This window comes from Gracilinanus agilis, chromosome 4, assembly GCF_016433145.1.
Source record: "Gracilinanus agilis isolate LMUSP501 chromosome 4, AgileGrace, whole genome shotgun sequence".
NCBI classification, from domain to species: domain Eukaryota; kingdom Metazoa; phylum Chordata; class Mammalia; order Didelphimorphia; family Didelphidae; genus Gracilinanus; species Gracilinanus agilis.
The window spans coordinates 108887373-108907175 of record NC_058133.1 but is presented as its reverse complement, the minus strand read 5'-3'; the positions used below and the strand labels follow the sequence as shown (position 1 = coordinate 108907175).

Here is a 19803-nt window from a genome sequence, read left to right as displayed (position 1 = left end):
TTCTGCCCTGGAACCAATACTTGAATTGATTCTAAAATAGAAAGTAAGGGATTTAAAAAAAGAAGCCCATAGTTTGTAGATATGGGAGGAATACTGAAGTGTTATGGGTAAATTTATAGAAATGAAACAGGTCAGTTTTCTTATAATTAAAAATAAACATCAGTGACCACCACTTTACTTTATACCTCTATCTTGTACAGGGTTGGAGGAAAGTGAGAGTAGAAGGAAGCTAGGAGGCAAGATTGAGAGGGAAACTAAGTAAGAAACTGTTGAGGGTTAGAGGGGCTTGGCAAGATTGTTTCTCTTATAGAGTGTTTATGGCCCCAGACTTCAGAAATGTTCAGTATTTCAAGGCATCTGCTACCTACCAACCTTAGTCTGAGTCTACAGGTATCTTCTGTTTACATCATCAGCTAGCATAATTGCCCTCAGTTACAATATGTCAGGTGTCCTGGACAGGAGAACATGTTATTGTAATCCTATAAACATGGATGCTTTAAGAAAAGCAAGATATGCACACAATAGTCATTTTTTCTTATTAAAATGTCCAATTTCACATTTCCCTTTTCTTTCCTCTCATTCAGCAAATATCAAAATTCACAAAAGGTGAATTTTGATATTTGCTGAATGGCACTTAGCTCATTTCAGCATTCTCTCAATCCTGCCAGCAAAATTAGTAATTTCAGGACTATTTCAATAACTTGGGAATTGATTTATCTATGGCATTAGGAAGACAAGTCTTAAGAACAATTGTTTCAGAAATTTGTAATTAGCTTATGATATTCTGAAAATCCTTTTTCCCTGGCAGGGCTAAGAGTAAAATCTCTTACTTAGTCTTGTTGGGTTTCACTTTTTTTGGGCGAGGTGCAAATAACAATTTCAGATAAAGAGGGATCTTCTGAATTGATGGTGTATGAGTCAGGATCTTCTGAATTAGTGATGTTTGACTCAGTCTACATAATTCTGCTCGGAAAGTGGTTAAGATTAATTGTGAAGAAAGGCTTTAAGGCATTTTTTTCTTATCTGGGCCATCACACAGTCGTGTACCTCTCTGGCTCACTTCTTCTGTATTGATTATTATTTTTCACTCTCTGTCTCCTGGAGACAGCTCTGGCTTTCCCTTTTGTTTACGGCCATTGGCATGAGTCATTCTATCATGGAGAATATTGCAGAACCACATATGCCATTCCAATCTAATTTGTACTTGCCAAATTTATGCCAGTAGCAAAACTTGTTTTTTTGGCACCCATAATGGTCAGAATAGACTAATTTCAATAAGTTAGTTAAAGGACTATGGTGGGGAGAAGGGAATTGAATAGCATAACTATTTCCTATACCTTTTGTTATGTGCAGGATGTGTTTTGGAAGATCTCTCAACCTGTACCAATGTATTAGCCTGGGAGTTTCCTGGGGTATCTTTGGAAATTCCCTTGAGCCCATTTTGTGATGAGCTTCCACACATGTGGGCATTCAACTAATTTGCTTTGAAGAACCTTTATTTGAAAAATAAATTTTCTGATTCTGATTTACATACACATATGGCATATTTATATCTTGAGGGAAGTCTGTAGAAATCTAGAAATTTTTCTTTTTCCTTTTTAATTTAGCATTTTTATTTTTAAAAAATCATTTCTTCTCTCCTTCCCTCCACTTTTACCCTGGAAAATACCCAATTTTAGGGTTTCTTCCAAGGGCATTCATGTATTTGCTTCTTCTTAATGTTACTTGAACTTCTTTTACTGAAGCTAATTAGGTGCTAGGATATATGACTCAAGATGTTGAAAATGGGTTTGCACTACACAGAAGGGTGGGTGGGTGTCAAACTAATTTTCTAACCAGAATAGTTCTAGTTCATTTCATAGTGCAGATGGGCTAGCCAATCTCATCTTGGCATGACAGTCTTGGGTGGAGAGTAGGTGGATTTGTACAGTTTCACCTTAGATTACAAACACTGAGATAGCTAGAGCACATTTCAGCTTAAGGGAACTTGGTTAAGATGGCCAGCTGAATAAAAGCTATGCCACTAACTTGAGAACTGAAATAAATTTACTTGGAGCCTTTTTAGGGTGACCAGAAGGTGAAGGCCTTTGGGGCTTGTGTAGGATGAGAAAGATCATAAAAACTCCAAAGTGCCTGCAATATAGAAAGATGGAAAAGAAGCAGAATCTCAGGAATAGAAGGTTGTATAGGAGGTTGGGGCACATAGGGTTGAGTATCCTAAAAGCTCCTATTAAAAAATATTTATTGTCAAAGAAAAGTAAGGAAGAGAAACAGTATTCATCTGAAAGAAAGCCTTTGGAAATCTACTTTTATTTGAAATCTAGGTATCTGAAACTTCTAGAGAGGTGAAGCTTTGAACAGACTCAGTTCATTTTAGACACTGTAAAATTTATGTTTGCAAACTGTTAGAAACTTTATGAGCATGTACATCACATGTAATTGTATGTATTAAGTAACCTCCCAAGTTAATACTACAGAGCTGGAACTTGCCCTAGCAAGGACACTGGAAAAAGAATCTCAAGGACTTTAGCCACTGATGAAGTAGACAGGAGCATCTGTAATTTCAGGTGCTTTGAGATGCTAGCAAGAGGAATAGAATCTGGAGCTGTCTAAGATAGTCCTTGAAACTTATAGAAGTTCCATTCATCTTTCTGCTGAACATCTCTTCTCAGAGTCAAAATAAGGAGTTTGGGTTGAAGCAACTGAAGTTTGAAGTTACCTATAAACTTCTATGAGAGGCCAGTATTACATTCATAATGAATTCTTTTTACTAGCCTATCAATATTTCTACCAGCTTAATTTATTCCTCATTCTATCCCTTACACAGTCCTTCTTCCTTATTTGACTGCCAAGGGCGTTAGTGATAGCTTCTAAGCAGGAAGGAAAAGTAGAAATTAAAAGCTCTTTTAGCCTAAAATGGTCAGTGGGGCCTCCTCCCTTTCATCCTAGCTTTTTTGGTTGTGATTTACACTCTTTTTGTATGAATAGTTATATCTAAAGTGGCTATACTAAAAACTGTCTTTCCAGGAGAAAGAAGTGGGAAACTTGATAGAGGGCAGCTAGATTCTGGCAATAGTTAGGAAAAGGAGTGGTGTTGATATGGTCTCCTTCCACTTTCCAGGAAGTGGACATTGTGGTTGTGCCGTGCCGTGGGTTCCAGCCCCTAGTGGATACTCTAGGTGAGTTAGTGAATGGTGTCCTGCCTGTGGTGATCTTTGCAATCAACAATGATGAACTCTCTGAGGCAGATGAAGAAGAACTGAGAGATATCCGGGAACGGCTTTCTCTGCCTATATTCTTTTTCAAAGTACCAAAGTTGGGCTCCAAGCTGATTTCTCCCCACCCTTCCTCCAAGAAAAGAATGGAAACTGCAAGAACATCACTTCACCGACAGCTAGTTGATCTGAATTACCTGAGTGATTGTCACCATAACTGTGGGACCTCTGGCCTGGATGCCAAAGCTCAGAGCATGTTGGTGGAGCAGAGTGATAAGCTGAGACAATTACACACATTCACTCAACAGGTGCTACAGATGCACCTTGTAGATGCAGCCACAATTCTCAACCTGGTGCACTGCCGGTGCCTGGATATCTTTATCAACCAGGCCTTTGACATGCAGCGGGACCTACAGATCACTCCAAAGCGGCTTGAGTACACTCGAAAGAAGGAAAATGAGCTGTATGAGTCACTGATGAACATTGCCAACCGCAAGCAGGAAGAGATGAAGGATATGATTGTGGAGACTCTCAACATCATGAAGGAAGAACTTCTGGATGATGCTGCCAACATGGAGTTCAAAGGTAGGTTTCTGAGTGATTTCCAGGGAGCTCTTTAGGAGGCTGGGCAGACTGGACTCATTTCTTGGATTTGTAAAAACAGCATATACATTTGTAGAGCCAGGAGGGGTCACTAAGTCAATTTTTCCCTTTCTTTCCCTCCCAGGGATCCTGCATTCAATATGAGGGGGAGTAGCTAGATGGCTCAGTGGATTGAGAGCCAGGCCTAAAAATGGGAAGTCCTAGGTTCAAATCTGGCCTCAGACACTTCTTAGCTGTATGACTGAGCAAGTCACTTAACCCCCATTGCCTAGCCCTAACTGGTCTTCTGCTTTAGAACCAATACATAGTATTGATTCTAAGATGAAAGGTAAAGGCTGAAAAAAAAAGATCTAGCCAGATGAAAATGTCTACTTCCTAAAAGATCTCTCCAGAAAGTTCCATAACTCTTTGTAGTCAGACATTTGTAAGACATATAATCAGACAATTTGAATATTGGGAAATTCTTTCTCCAGCCTTAATTTGCAGTAAAAGCCTGTTTTTTTCCCTCATATTTAATCAGTCTCCAGTGAAAATGGAGAATAGCTGTTCACAATTCTCCTTGTAATAACCCTTCATATGTTTGAAGGTTGTTATGAATTCACTGCTCAGCCTTCTCTAGTATATCCAGGCTTATTTTTTCTATCTTTTAACTTTTAGCTTCATGCCTCACCAAGGCCTATCTAAGTCCCATCTCAAGAGAATATCCCAGACCAGCATTTCAAACTATCTTTTCTACTCTTTTTGAATATTAATCAAATTGGATGAAAATTGTAAATCATCACGATTATTAAGTTGGTTAGTTATGTTGGCTATTCGTTTACTACTCATGGTATGCTAGATTTTAGCCCATTAAAAACACAGGCTCTTTTTAACCCTAGTCAAAAGGGAATGATACAAAATTTCACTTCTTGATGTCATTTTTAAAATGACCTTACCTTTCATCTTAGAATTATACTAAGTATTGGTTCTAAGGCAGAACAGCAGTAAGGGCTAGACAGTAGGAATTAAGTGACTTTCCCAGGGTCACACAATTAGGAAGTGTCTGAGACTAGAAACTATGAACTCTTATCTCCAGAATAGGCTCTATCCACTGAGTCACCTAGCTGCCCCCATAATTTTAATAATTTTAATGAATTCAGTTCTTCAGATTACATCCCTATACTGGCTAGTTGGAATCTTTTTATTATAAAATAAGATATTTATAAAGTGTTTTGAAAACCTTACAACACTGTATAGGTGCTATTCTTTTTATTATTATTATTCTATGACCACAGACTACACCATTAACTCTAGCTAGGTGTCTTACCAACATTATTAATAATAAATGTATATTGATTGATAAGGGAATTTGTCAAGGGGAGTGTGGATAGTTCATTATAGTCCTTCACCACTATAGGGGAAATCGCTGAATGTATAATACTTATCAGTAATGGGCCAATGACATTATATTGCCCTCTTTTCTTACCAAGATTCTGTCTCCTTCATGCCCTCTACAGAAAGAGTATTGAGTATATGACCCAATAGGAAGGTGTGTGTTGTCTCCAATTTCATGGCCTTTAGTTATATAATTAATAATCTTCATGCATCATGCCTAGATCTACCACCCTTGTGTCCGTAGCCACTGTCAGTATAAATTTTTTGGAACATAGGTGACCCTTCCATTCTGTTTGCCTCCCTTCTCCCCATCTGCTGACTAGCTCCCATCACTCTCTCCCATAGATGTCATCATCCCTGAGAATGGGGAGCCAGTGGGCACCAGAGAGATCAAGTGTTGCATCCGTCAGATCCAGGAACTTATTATCTCCCAACTTAACCAGGCTGTGGCCAATAAGCTGATCAGCTCAGTGGACTATCTTCGTGAGAGCTTTGTGGGAACCCTGGAACGGTGTCTGCAAAGTCTGGAAAAGTCCCAAGATGTTTCAGTCCACATCACTAGTAACTATCTCAAACAGGTACCTAAAAGAATGGTTTAAAAAAAAGAAATGGTGACAGATGAAACAGCGTTCACACATAACTTCCCAAAAGAAGCCCTCCTTCTACCAAATTCATTCCCCCAGAATGACTAACAGCTCTCGCTTGAATGTCATCCTCCCTCAACCCCCCTATCTGTCTGCCACCCAAGAGATGTGTTTACAACATTAAAATGGCAGAAAAGTAGAATGGGGGGAGAGAAAAGAATCTTTGGCACCTTCAAACCTTCTTAGTAGATAACCATTTCCTGAACACTCAAGCATTGACCTTGTTCTTATCAAGTTGGTATATGCTCTTGAAGCAAATATCTTCATTTCCTTTTCTGAAACAGACGCTTCATTCTGGGCACAGTGACCTGGCAGTCTGTGCTTTGTTGTTGTTGTTATTGTTGTTTTTCAGATCTTAAATGCTGCCTATCATGTTGAAGTTACATTTCACTCAGGGTCAACAGTAACCAGGATGCTGTGGGAGCAGATCAAACAGGTATGGGTCCCTGACTGGCCAGAGATCATAAATTTAGTTTGAAGGGAGCTTACAGGCCATATAGACCAAAACCATTCACTTAACAGGTAAAGAAACTAAAGTTTAGAGTGAAATAATTTGCCCAAATTCACATATTGTTTTATCCAAATCTAGTTTCTTGGTGTGTAGTTGTTTTTAGTTGTGTCTGATTCTTCATGACTCCATTTGGGGTTTTCTTTTTCTTAAACCTCTACCTGCTATCTTGGAATTAATACTAAATATTGATTTTAAGACAAAATAGCTGTAAGGGCTGGGCAAATGGGGTTAAGGGACTTGCCCAGGGTCACCCAGCAAGTAGGTGTCTGAGGTTCAGGTTTTCTTGACTTCAGTCCTGGCTCTCTATCCATTGTACCACTTGGCTGCTCTCCACTAAAACTTTTATCCACTAGGGATAAAAAGGAGTCTCCATTAGCTTAGATCTGCAGGATTTCTCTCTGATCAGGGCAGCCAAAGATATTTGCTTTTCCCCACTAGCTCTCCTTTTCCCACCAATTAAATATTTTTCTTGCTGGGGTCCTGTTCTGTCACTTGAGACAGTGGGTGTGTTTCTATAAAACTTAGATTGGCTGTTAGTCTTTGAACTTCAGAGAGATGCTTCATTGGGCCACACCTCATACTTGATGGTTCTGAATAGATTTTTTTCTGGGACTTGTGAGCATGGTGGCTGGATTCTTTGTTCTCCTAAGCTTCCCTCTGGGATGGTATCCCCAGTTTTAATCCTAACTTTTATGCATTCTAAAGAGAAGAGCCCCAAATTTTATATGATTCATCATTTTTGGTATGAGAGATTCAGAATATCATCTGTAGACACTGAATCTTTCTGTAACTGCTGCTCATTTTCTGTTATTGAGTTCACTGCTCCTTTCTTGACAGATTATCCAGCGAATCACATGGGTAAGTCCACCTGCTGTTACTCCAGAATGGAAGAGGAAAGTGGCCCAGGATGCCATTGAGAGTCTCAGTGCTTCCAAACTGGCCAAGAGCATTTGCAGCCAGTTCCGGACCCGACTTAATAGCTCTCACGAGGCATTTGCAGCTTCTCTGCGACAGGTGGGCCTCTAGAGGTGATATGGTTATTTCAGATGACTCTATTTGTCCATATAAATTGACTTGACTTTGTTCTACTTGGAGATTTGTTGATTTTATTTTTAGACCCCCACTCTCTTAGTGAAAACTATAAGACAGAAGAGCAAGGTATAGGCAAATGGGATAGAGTGACTTGCCCAAGGTCACACAGCTAGGAAATGTCTTGAGGTCAGATTTGAACCCAGGTCCTCCTGATTCTAGGCCTAGTGCTCTATCCACTAAGCCAACCTAGCTGCCTCATCTCTGTTTATTTTAAATATATATAATCCTTCTTTTGGTGCCATTTATAAAATATTGCTCTTGCTTCCTGATAACTTTCCTGGCCCTTCAATAAAACCCTTCCTTGTAATAAAACATAGTTAAGCAAAACAGTTCAACTGAATGGTTATTTATGAAAGCCTGTGTCTCATTCTGCACCTGTTATCTGCCATCTCTTAGCCAAGAGGCAAGAAGCATGCTTCGATCCTCTGAAGTCATGCTTGGGAGCTTTATTTTCCACTTGTGTATTTGTTTAAACCCAATTCACGGAGAAGGGAAAGCCCAAATGATTTTCCTTATTTCACAGAATGAGCAACAGAAAAGTCAAGGTGGGAGAAAGGACCATATCCAAGTCCCAAAGCATTCTAGGTGCTGTGTCATAGAAGGATCATAGATTTTGAGCTAGAAAGGACTTAGAGATGATTTAGTCCAATCCCTTTGTTTTGAAGATTGTGGAAGGAAGGAAGGAAAAAAAGGAAGAAGAAAGAAAGAAAGAATGAAGAAAAGAAACAAACATTTATTAAGTGCCTACTAAGTATCAGGCATTGTGCTAAGTGCTTTACAAATATTATCTCATTTGATCCTCACAACCATCTTGGGAGGTAGGTGTTATTATTATCTCCATTTTACAGATGAGGAAACTGAGACAAACAGAAATGAAGTGATTTGCCTATGGTCACACAGTTAGTAAATGCCCGAGATAAAAAATGAACTCAAGACTTCCTGACTCTGGGTCCAGTACTCTATCCATTATATCACCAGCTGCCTTAGACACTAGAGTGAGGTGGTGATAGGATGATAGATTTAGAGCTAGAGGAGATCTTGGATGACATCTAAACTAAACACCCTTATTTTTACATGAGAATAAACACTTATAAAAAAAGGGAAATACTTAAAGAAAGGGCAGACAGGTAGCAAGGTCAAGATTTGAAAGAGGTTTCTCAGGCACTAGATCTAATATAGGAGACATGTATACCAGTTCATCCACAGCCTTGTAGCATCTACTTGTTCTTTTGGGGCTGGGGTTATATGTGGTTATGATTGGACTCTAGGCAAGTAGATCATGGTCATATCTCTCCTGTTTTTCTCTAGTTGGAAGCTGGACATTCAGGCCGGCTGGAGAAAACTGAAGACCTTTGGCTAAAGGTTCGGAAAGATCATGCCCCACGCCTGGCCCGCCTTTCCCTGGAGAGCCGCTCTCTGCAAGATGTCTTGGTGCACCGTGAGTCTGTCATTTTTTCTGAGCAGGATAGAGGAAGGGGCTGGATAACAGCTAATTCTGTCCCAACCTTGGTGAAAATACCCATCCTGGTGATTGCTAGGAATTCTTTTGCATCCTTGTGAATTAGTGTAAACCATTAATCTATTTTTAAACTACTGAAGTTTTCTTATTTGGATATGCTACTCATATAATCCAGATAACACCAACATGTATGAATTAAACCAGATAAATAACTTCCAAAGGTTTTGTGATGACCACTAGTTATGATTCTCTTAAAGTTGTTGTTCTCTGTTAAGTAGACACCCAGAGAGAGCTCATTGAGCCCTAGCCATCCTTTATCTCTGTGCCTTGTAGGTAAACCTAAACTGGGTCAGGAGCTAGGCCGGGGACAGTATGGTGTGGTGTACCTGTGTGACAATTGGGGAGGCCATTTCCCCTGTGCCCTGAAGTCAGTTGTTCCTCCAGATGAGAAGCACTGGAATGATTTGGCATTGGAGTTTCACTATATGAGGTGGGTCATGGTTCCATCTATCTGGGCAAAGATGCATATAAGCAGCCAGAGGTCTAGCTTAAGTTCTCCACTCCAAGGATAGAGGGTGGCTAATGGTGTCCTTTCTCTCCATTTCTGAATGCTGGGTTGTTATAGACCAGGGCTTGAAACTGGACTCCCTCCAAGGCCAAGGCTTCCTTGGTAGCCTAAATCCCTTCCTGTTCCAATTTCCTTTCCCTGTCTTTCTGTGTTACTTTCCTTGTTGGTTAGGGAGGCTCAGCTACTTTAAGGTTCCTGGCCTGGGAAGTGAGTCAGATTTCTGTCCTCTGAACTAATCTAGAGGGCCTTTCTTCCCTGAGTCCTGGCATGCCTTATAGGAATTGGGGCATGTGGTTTGTAGCCCAGACCCCTCTCCTTCCTACCAGGTCTCTGCCCAAGCATGAGCGTCTGGTGGATCTTCATGGTTCCGTCATCGACTACAACTACGGCGGTGGCTCCAGTATTGCAGTGCTGCTCATCATGGAGCGGCTACACCGGGACCTTTACACAGGGCTGAAGGTGAGGGCAGGGAGATAACCCAGGCCAGACTGCCTACTAAATTCCTAGCTCTCCTTCTTACTTTCTTCCTTTTTCCTGCTTAGAGCTTCCAGGTTTTCACAAAATACTAAATTAGTTTCCTTGATTCCCTCGTTGCTTGATGCCAAGAGACCTTCTTCGACATTTTATTCTCTGAGATGGTTTCTTGCCTTAGATTATATTTAATATATCTAGAGTACAATCATCTAGAAGTTTATCTTTCCATGGTCATAGTGAAGTCCAGGCTCCTTACTGTAATTAATATGCAGATTTCTCATAACTCTCCTGCTTTCTACTTAGGTGAGGTGCTCTTTGTTCAGCCAAAAACATTTATTGAGCACATGCTACATATAAAGTACTTTTCTATGCTTTCATCCACATAACTCTCCTGAATGTGCTTTCCCAAAGGACACTAGTCAGTTCCTACTCACCATGGCCAGTGACCTATTCTTGAAACTGTTGACCAGCCCTGTGTTTCTGAACCTCTTTCTTTACCTTGGCTACCTAATCTCTCTTTAGACTATTCTTTGTTGGTCTCTCATAGTTTTAGCCATCATATTTATGCAGAGGATTCTCAGGTCTTTATCTTTAGACCTGAGAGTTCTACTGAGCTCTCATTCTAGTTTGCCAGTTGTCTGCATGATACTTCCACTTGGATTTGTTTCTGGTACTTCATACTTAAACCCCAAACTGACATCATCTTCCTTCTCAAAACCAACTCCTCAACTGCAGTTTCTGTGGATAGTTATTACCTAAGTTATCCAAGTTCAAAACCTTAGTCATCCTTCCTCTCCTTCCTCCTCTACATCAGGCTATTCGTCAAGATCTACCGAGTCTACTGCTTCAGTGTCTAGTATCCATCTCCATCTTCCCATTCTCAAAATGATCACTGTAGTGGAGACCCTTGTTATAGCTTGCCTGAATTACTTTAGTAGGCTTCCTACCTTCAGTCTGTCCCCCTCCCAGTGTAACATATATAACTACTGGCTTAGTTAGCTTTCCTAAAGCAAAGCTCTGGTCTTTTGATTTCCCTGATTAAAAACCAAACAACTCTTCACTCTCTCTCCACTGTCTATTAAATAACATTAAACTCCAGCCTGGCATGCAATTTGCAGTTTGGCATTGTCAGCCTTTCCAGTCTTATATATCTCTGTACACCCCAGTACCTTAACCAGATTAGACCATTTACTTGGAATACAAATGTGCTTTGTACTTTTGTTTATGCTGCTTCCTCTGTCTGAAATGCTCCTCTACCCCTCACCCTCACAGTTCCTGCCTATGGAAATTCTACACATCTTTTAAGGCCCATATCAAATACCACTTCCTGATTCCCCCAGCCATATGTGAGTTTTCTCTCCTTCCAACACCCATATAACTCTTTGTGTCTCTCTCATGGAATTAATCCTTCATTCTGCTTTGTCTTTAAATTATCTGTCATCCTTTTTTATGTTTTGTAAACTCCTTAATAAGAGCTGAGACTGCACCTTACAAGCCATATTTGTTCCCCATAATGCCTTGCTCATAGTAAAGGTTACTTGATAAATATTTTAGCATTATGAGGGATATAAAGACATGGAGAACACAGACTTTATGCTCAAAAAACTTACAATCTAATTGAGGAAGACAAATACCATTGAAAAAGATAAGTAAAAGTACCAACTGGTATATGATTGAGAGATGAGTGATATAGACACTAAGAATATTATGTATGAGCTGGGATGGACAAAGAAAACTTTACGATGTAGGTAGTTTTAAGCTAGCCCTTAAAGGATGGGCAAGATTTGAATAGGCAGAGAAGGATGCTCCCAGTAGGAGGAATAGTGATCAAAGGACCATTGGAAGAAATGGCCAGAATTTGTTGGGAGGCCCGGAAGTGGTGCAATTAATATACAAATCAGACTGAAGCAGGGGGTTTATTTCTTGAAATAGTAGGAGATAGGTTAAAATGATACCTTAAGACTTAATTATGGAGGGCTTCAAATGCCATACTAAGAAATAGACTTTGACCTTTGAAGGTTTTTGAATAAAAAACAGGAGTTATGGCCAAGCTTTGAGTTAGATGATGAATTTCCTTTGCCCAAAGCTACAACAATAAAGGGAAGTGCATAGCTTTTCTTATTCTGCCTACAAAGAAGTTCTCCTTCCCACTATAGTGGGAGCATAGGGGAAGAGGAAAGCATTTACCACAGAGCATCTGGGTTGGGTCCCCCTGCTGAATCCACATGGTGCCCAACATATGGAGGCCTCAACAGCAGGCCAGGGGAAATGTAGAAATACCACAAGGGATCAGGAACTTTGAGAAACATTTAGCTGCTAATGGCTTAAAATGGAAAATAATTCTGAAAAATAAATTTTTTTCTCTCCATTTCTGAGAAGCTAAGATTAGTTCCTATCATCCATTGGTGTAATCCAGACTGATGATTTAGCACTTCATGGTGGGCAATTTAATGTCTGCTATAATGTAGAGAGCCCTGAGTTGGCAACTGGTCAAAATATTATGGGCAGTTTGGGCATTTGTAATCCATAAAGTCAAATCTGGCTCAGCTGTGGTAAAATAAGCCCCTCATGTGGCAATCAGAGGAAATCTGTTTGAGGGATGTAGAAATTCCTACAGTTAAGGCTGAAAGGCAGTTCTGTTAATGATACAGGTACTCTTCTTGGTCCAGGTATCATCAATAAGACTGTCTCTTCAGCTTTTGGATTGCACCTAGTCTTAGCCAGATGTAGGAATTGTTGAGCTTAACCTCATTGTGACTCCCAGGGATTTGATTTGAACTTGTCTTTCTTAAAGTGTTCTGCTCTTTACTTGACTCCTCTCCTCTCCTTTACATCCCCAGGCTTTATTTCATATTTCTTTCTTTCTATATTAGAGAACATTTGTCTCTTTGATAACTTCACTGAAAGTGTCTTTACTTACTTGAAAAACCAGGAAGTGAGGAGTTATCCTGAATATTACAAGTGCATTTTGTTGTCTCTCATAGGCTGGGCTGATTCTGAAGCTTCGCCTGCAGATAGCCCTGGATGTGGTGGAGGGAATCCGCTTTCTGCATAGCCAGGGGCTTGTCCACCGTGATATCAAACTAAAAAATGTGCTGGTAAGGGCTTCTCCTTTGGACTAAAGCCTCTGATAGAAAGAATTTGGGTGGGAGAAGTGAAGAGATGGCAGCTAAGCTATCACAAGCTAGACCTTGGATTTGTGGTCAGAGACACTTGGGGAGGGAGAGAATGGCCAAGTGGGGAGAATACAAGCTGCTTTCAGTATGCCTCAGGCCTGGCCTGTTCTGCCTCAGCTGGAAATGCAAATTGTGCTCCAAGAGGTATGAGAAAGATCTAGGTAGCTTAGTAGGCAAAACGATTTTAACATTGCTTTAACTTTGTTATCCCAATTACAAAGCATTATCTTCTGATTCTGATTCATTCTGCTTTGAAAAGAGTTTTAATATTTCATCATCAGTGCTCTATATTTCTAGTGACTCTTGGTACAGAGAGAAGAGCTATTTGGGAAAGAGAGAGGTCCTCAAAATTCCTTAAAATGTAGCCTAGGAAATTCTCAGACAGTCAGCTGGGCTGTGAGACTTGGCTTTTTTTGGATTCTCAGTGGAGAAAGCTACTGGGAGTCTTAAGACACTTTTCTCAAATGATCAGGGAGCCTTCATCAACCTTGTGGTATATATTTTTGGGCCTGAGGGGGCAGTTGGGAACAGAAATGCTTCTCCAGATGAACTTGTTTTGCAAGTGAATCTGAAGTCCAGAATAACTGGAAGACAAAAATCACCATTTCAATAATCTAATGTTATTTTCTCTTTTTTTGATAGGGTCATGAAACTGATAGATCAGGAGAATGTTGTAGCTATGGTTTATCCAAATTTTAACAAAGTATTTGATCAAGTCTTTAATGCTATTGTGGAAGAAAAACTCAGCATAGCCTAGCTTGATGAATTCAGATTTTTGAATGGCTAAACTCTTAAGAGTGTTGCTAATGGTTGTATTTAAATGGAGAAGGATCTCCATTATGGAGTACCACGATCTGTGGTTGGCTCTACAACATTTGACATATTTATCAGTAACTTGAATAAAGGCATAGATGATATACTTGTTAATACATTGGATAATAGTCAGGCTATTGACCATAACAAATAAAATGCAATTTTGCAGAGATAAATGTAAATTTTTGCCTTTGGGCTCTTAGAATTGACTTTACAAGTGAGTTGCTTAGGCAGCAATTCATCTGAAAAGGATCTTGGAATTTTAGTTGACTGATTTAAGTTTAATATGAGTCAATAGTGTGATATGTAAGGTTGTCAAGAAAGCCATTGAAATCTTAGGTTATACTGACTGTCCTGCTGTCCCCTGCTGTGGCCCTACCCTATCTGGACTATTCCATTGAGTATGGGATATCCCATCTTTGGAAGAACATTGAAAAGCAAAATAGCATTCAGAGAACAATGACTAAGATTGGGGGAAGAGGGCCTAATTTCATGCCATTTGTAGATTGGTTGAAAGATTTAATGATGTTTAACCTGGAAAAGAGGGAACATGAGAGTTGTTTTTCAAGTAGTTTAAGGCTAGTTACCTAGAAGAAGAATCACACTCATTCCCTTTGGCATCAGGAACAATGAGTGAAAGATGAAATGAAGCAAATCTAAGCCTGATATAAGGGAAAGCTTCCTCACAATGATACCCATCCAGAAATGGAATGTTGTGGGAAGCAATGAATTTCCCCTTTACTGGAGATCTTTAAGCAAAGACTAAATGAACACTTGTTGGGTATGTTGTAGAGGGGATTTTTTTAAAGATATATATTAAACCAGATGATCAAAGATATATATTAAACCAGATGATCAAAAACCAGGAGGCCCTTGTTGTAGGAGGCTGAAAGGGGAAGAGTATTATTATCTCACTGTTGGCTTTGCATCTTTTGCAGCTTGACAAGCAGAACCGAGCCAAGATCACTGACCTGGGCTTTTGCAAACCTGAGGCCATGATGTCTGGTAGCATTGTGGGTACCCCAATCCATATGGCCCCAGAGCTCTTCACAGGTGAGGCTGGTGGAGATAATGAGGTTTAGGACATGGATCAACAACTTTCTTAGCTTTGAAAACCACCAGAAGAGCTGAATGCAATTGTCTTGCCATAGACATATGTGAGGGAGAAGGAAGCAAGAATAAAAAAGAGAGGAGGAAGAAATTATTGAAGAAGAGGAAGTAGAAACACAGAGAGAGAGGGAAAGGTTAGTATGTCAAAGGAGAGGGAACCATCAGGGCAAAAATACCACCAACAGATCTCTCAGATACCATTTCAGAGGTTTCTGATGCATAATCAATAAAATCCGTCATCAGGCATCCTATGAACCCAGGATTGTGCATAGGTGTTGTGGGGGAGAAGATCAAGTATAAGCAATGGTTCCTGCCCTCAAGGAACTTATAATCTAGCATGAGAGACTATGCTAAAGTAGGTGAAATAACTAGTGACCAATATAAAATACATATAATTAAAGAATATGTAATGAAAGGAAAATTATGTATGCCATACTATTATTGCTAAGCAAGATCAGAGAAGGAGGAGATCATTGAAGGCTGGAGTATTGAAAGAGAAGGCCTTTGGAGAAAGTAGAATCTGAGACAAACTTTGAAGGTACATAGGAAGTTTTTGAATGGCATGGGGAAAGGGGGAGACATTTCTAGGAAGTTTGGATTGGGGGGGAAACATTAATGACAGCAGGATGACAAGATTGGCTAGAGTAAGAGGTTCATGTTTGGAAAGTTGTGGGAGAACTAATGTCATAATGGAGCACTTTGAAATCCTGGCAGGGGAGTATATTAGACAATAGGGAAACAGTGAAAGTTTTGTTTTGTTTCGTTCTTGAACAGAAGAATGGTATGATGAAAAAGTTGTGGTATAGTGAGAAAAAATTAGATGGGGGGTAAGATGATAGGATTCTTATCTTGACTATGCCATCAACCACCTGTATGACACTGGGCAAGTTCTTTTATACCTCTTTGTTTCCTCATCTATAAAGGGGAAGGGTTAGACTAGATGATCTCTTAAGTTTCTGTATCCCCTTCCCAGCTTGGGCTCTAATATTCTCTGATTCTGTGGGAGCTCCGTAGAAGATTCATTTTTTTAAAGCAGTATGTATAAGGCAATATGTTTTTAGTCATATGTAATCTGGATTAGAAGTTGGAGACGAGCAGAGAGACAAACTAGGGAGGCTATTACAGAAATAAAATTATGAGGATTAGGTTGGTGGTAGTTGGAATGAAAAGGAAGGGACAAATTTGGGATTATTTTTATTTTATTTTAAAATTTTATTTTTCTTGTCATGCAAAACACTTCCATATTGACCACTGTTGTAAGAGCAAACTCATACATAACCCAAACCCCAAAATGAAACCATAAATACACTGATGTGAAAGACGACTCCACAGTTCTTTCTCTGGAGGTAGAAAGCATTCCCCATCATAAGTCTTTCAGGATTGTCCAGATTATTGTATTGCTGAGAATAGCCAAGTTTTCACAGTTGATCATTGTACAGTATTGCTATTACTGTGTTCAATATTTTCTCAGTTCTGCTTATTTTGTTCGTTCTGCATCAGTTCCTGCAGATCTTTCCTTTTTTTTCTATAATTAGCTTGCTTATCATTTTGGGGAGTTGGTGACTGCTGGTGATGGAGAAAGAAGAATAATGATTCAAAATTGACTCTAAAGTTTTGAGCTAGATACTTTGGACAGCAATAGTGCCATTGGTCAAAATTGGAAATTGGAAGGAGCTGTTTAAAGTTGGAATTTCCTTTAGTTGGCATCTCTTACAGGATCTCTTCCTTTTACAAAGTAGAATAATCCAAGGCTCAGTGGTCTAGAATGGTCCTGTGCCTTGTCTTATCTTTTTTTCCTTCAAAATGCCTCTTGAATTGGTCCTTTTTTCTCATTTCCATTGGTTTTATTTTAATATATACATTTCCTTGTAACTAGATTATTTCAGTAGCCTCCTACTTAATTTCCATCCCTTGAGGTGATTTTCATTTCAATCTTTCCTGCAGGTTTCTGAGACTAATTATTTTTTTCAAAAAACATTTTTACTTAATTATTTTTCAATTAAGCATTTATTTTCTATCTCATCTCTTCCCTTCCCCCTGTGGGGGGAAAAAGAGAAAAAATAAGCCTTTGTAACAAATATGCATAGTTAAGCAAAATGGATTTGCAGTGTCCAAAAATGTACATCTCATTCTACATCTTGAGTTCATCACTTTTCTAACAGGAAGTAGATGCAGAGCATGCTTTATCTTCTGTCCTCTGACATGTCCTCTGGTCATTGCATTACAGAGTTCATAAGATTTTCATAGTTGCTTGTCTTTATAATGCTGTTATTGAATAAAATTGTTCTCCTGGTTGTCTTATTTCAGAAGACTAATTTTTCTAAACCATCACTTTCATTATGTTACTGTTTTGCTCCAGAAAGAATAATAGATTGTTCACTAAAGAAAGTCTAAATTGCTGTGCATGGCTTTCAAGATCCTATATACTTTGGCTCCATTCAACCTAATTTCCCATTACTTTTTAGTATATATACACTTTCTTTAGTGTGACCTTCTTATTTTAAAATTCAGTTCAACTTCAATTCCACAAATAAGACATCTGTTATTTGCAGAACACAGAGCTTGGTCCTGGGGGACATCTAAAACTGAAGTGAAAAAAGATCTGTGTTCTCACCAGAGTTTATAGCCAAATTAGGGAATAAAACATATATTGCATCAGCTGTGTGACCCTGGGCAAGTCACTTGACCCCCATTGCCTACCCTTACCACTCTTCTGCCTTAGAGCCAATACACAGTATTGACTCCAAGATGGAAGGTAAGGGTTTTTAAAAAAACAAACAAACCATATATTGCAAATTTAGCACGCAATACTCTAAGTCGGTGATGGTGAACCTTTTAGAGAGGGAGTGCAGGGCCCCACACCCCGGACCAGTTGCCATGGCCCTCTCCCCACTTAGTACGGAGCACACACCACATACCCCTTACCCCCAGGGGAGGGAGGAAGCCTTCCCACTGGGCTGCTGGGCAGAAGGTCAGGGGATGTGGGAAAAAAATGTCATCAGGTGTGGTGGAGGGGGGAGGGGAGCAGCTCTGCCCAAGTCCCTCTGCCTTTCTAGTAATGAAATCTTGGGGTTGTGGGGGGTGGCCGAGTGCCCACAGAAAGCGCTCTGCATGTCGCCTTTGACACCCTGCCATAGGTTCACCATCACTGCTCTAAGTGATAACTCTAGCATATAATAATTTTTGAAAAACAGCTTAAAATAGTGCTAATTATTGGACATTTAAACCAAAGTTTTTTCGGCTCTCATCCCTCCCCCTCCCCCAGTTGTATTAGTACACACATGATTCATCTTGCCTCCATGCTTGCTTGTGCTGCTGTTCTTATTAAGCTTTATTCCTGACTGTTGATAACTCTTGGCATCCCCTTTTTTTTAATAGATACAAGTGACCTCCTTTAAATATAACACAAGTCACTTAACTTTCATGATTCTTAGTTTCTTCATCTATAAAATGTGGATAAATAAAGCCTTGGCAGTCTTATAGGTTGTTGTGACACTCAGATGAACTCACAGACATGAAAGGCCTCTGGAGGAAACAAGGGATTAAGTTCTCTACAAATATACCATTGTGAGTGTGACTTACTGTTTCCTCATCCTCTTTTGTGTAGGGAAATATGATAATTCTGTGGATGTCTATGCTTTTGGAATCCTCTTCTGGTACATCTGCTCGGGTTCTGTAAAGCTCCCTGAAGCATTCGAAAGGTGTGCCAGCAAGGACCACCTCTGGAACAATGTGCGGAGAGGTAGGAATGCCAAGCCCTGCCCCTTTTGTCTCTGTTTCCTTCTGCTGATCAGAGTCACCTGGGAATAAGGATTGCATTAGATAGGCTAGCTCTGTCTCTTATAAACCCTGATACAGGAATGAGCAATGGTTCCATTCTTCATAAGAAATTTTTATATTTAGCCCTCCCAGAAAAATGATGATCAATATTTTTTTTGCCCTAAACATGTGAAAAGGATAGTTCCCATCTCCTCTGGTATTGTTCTAGTTTCTTTCTCATACCTAAGTCCTACTGCAACTTGAAAAAATCAACCCTTGTTTTACTAGTTTTCATCTTAAATCCCAGTTGGGTCACTTGGGCACTAAAGAAAGCTATGGGAGTAGATGCCTTTTCTATGAATTGCACTGGTTTCCTACAGACTGGCTCTAGAGAATCATATATTCATGTTTCTTCCTTTCAGGAGCCCGTCCAGAGCGACTCCCAGTGTTTGATGAAGAATGCTGGCAGCTGATGGAAGCTTGTTGGGATGGTGATCCTTCCCGGAGGCCTCTCTTAGGCATTGTTCAGCCCATGCTCCAGGGTATCATGGACCGGCTGTGCAAGTCAAACTCTGAGCAACCAAACAAAGGACTAGATGATTCTACTTGAAGACCTCTTTTCTCTGTCTCTTCTTCTACTTTCTCTTATCCTCTTGTTTTTAAACTCCCTGGTCATAGGAAGAACTTGGCATTATATACATCATAGGAAACTTCTGAGGGAACTGCTTTTGGCTTTGTAACTTGAGATAGCTTCCCAAAACTATGGTGATTTCAGTCACTATGAGAAGTTGGATTGTTGTCCTAGCGCATTTCATCAGTTCTGTCTGTGCCAATGATCCAAGCACAAAAGACAGTCTAGGTCACAGATAAAAGCTGAAGAGTGGGAGATTTTGGCCTTTGGAGCCAGAGCAAATCCCACCTCCTCATTTCTGAGATCCATGAATTTTCCCAAAGCACTGGATGGTGTATTATGATGTCAGTAATATAAAGAGACATCATCTGACT

At 39.8% G+C, this 19803-nt stretch overlaps 1 protein-coding gene across 2 annotated transcripts in view; it reads left to right on the top strand.

The window, feature by feature from the left end:
* DSTYK (dual serine/threonine and tyrosine protein kinase) overlaps positions 1-19408 on the top strand; it is a 60249-nt gene extending 40841 nt beyond the window's left edge. The window contains exons 3-13 of one of the 2 annotated variants that reach the window (XM_044673042.1): positions 3122-3800; positions 5538-5770; positions 6189-6272; positions 7185-7361; positions 8748-8877; positions 9232-9388; positions 9793-9925; positions 12925-13038; positions 14868-14982; positions 18647-18781; positions 19221-19408. In XM_044673042.1, coding sequence (XP_044528977.1) covers positions 3122-3800; positions 5538-5770; positions 6189-6272; positions 7185-7361; positions 8748-8877; positions 9232-9388; positions 9793-9925; positions 12925-13038; positions 14868-14982; positions 18647-18781; positions 19221-19408 — 2145 coding nt within the window. The remainder of the gene's footprint in view (positions 1-3121; positions 3801-5537; positions 5771-6188; positions 6273-7184; positions 7362-8747; positions 8878-9231; positions 9389-9792; positions 9926-12924; positions 13039-14867; positions 14983-18646; positions 18782-19220) is intronic. The other variant, XM_044673043.1, reaches the window with a different exon arrangement.
* The last annotated feature ends 395 nt before the right edge of the window (positions 19409-19803 follow it).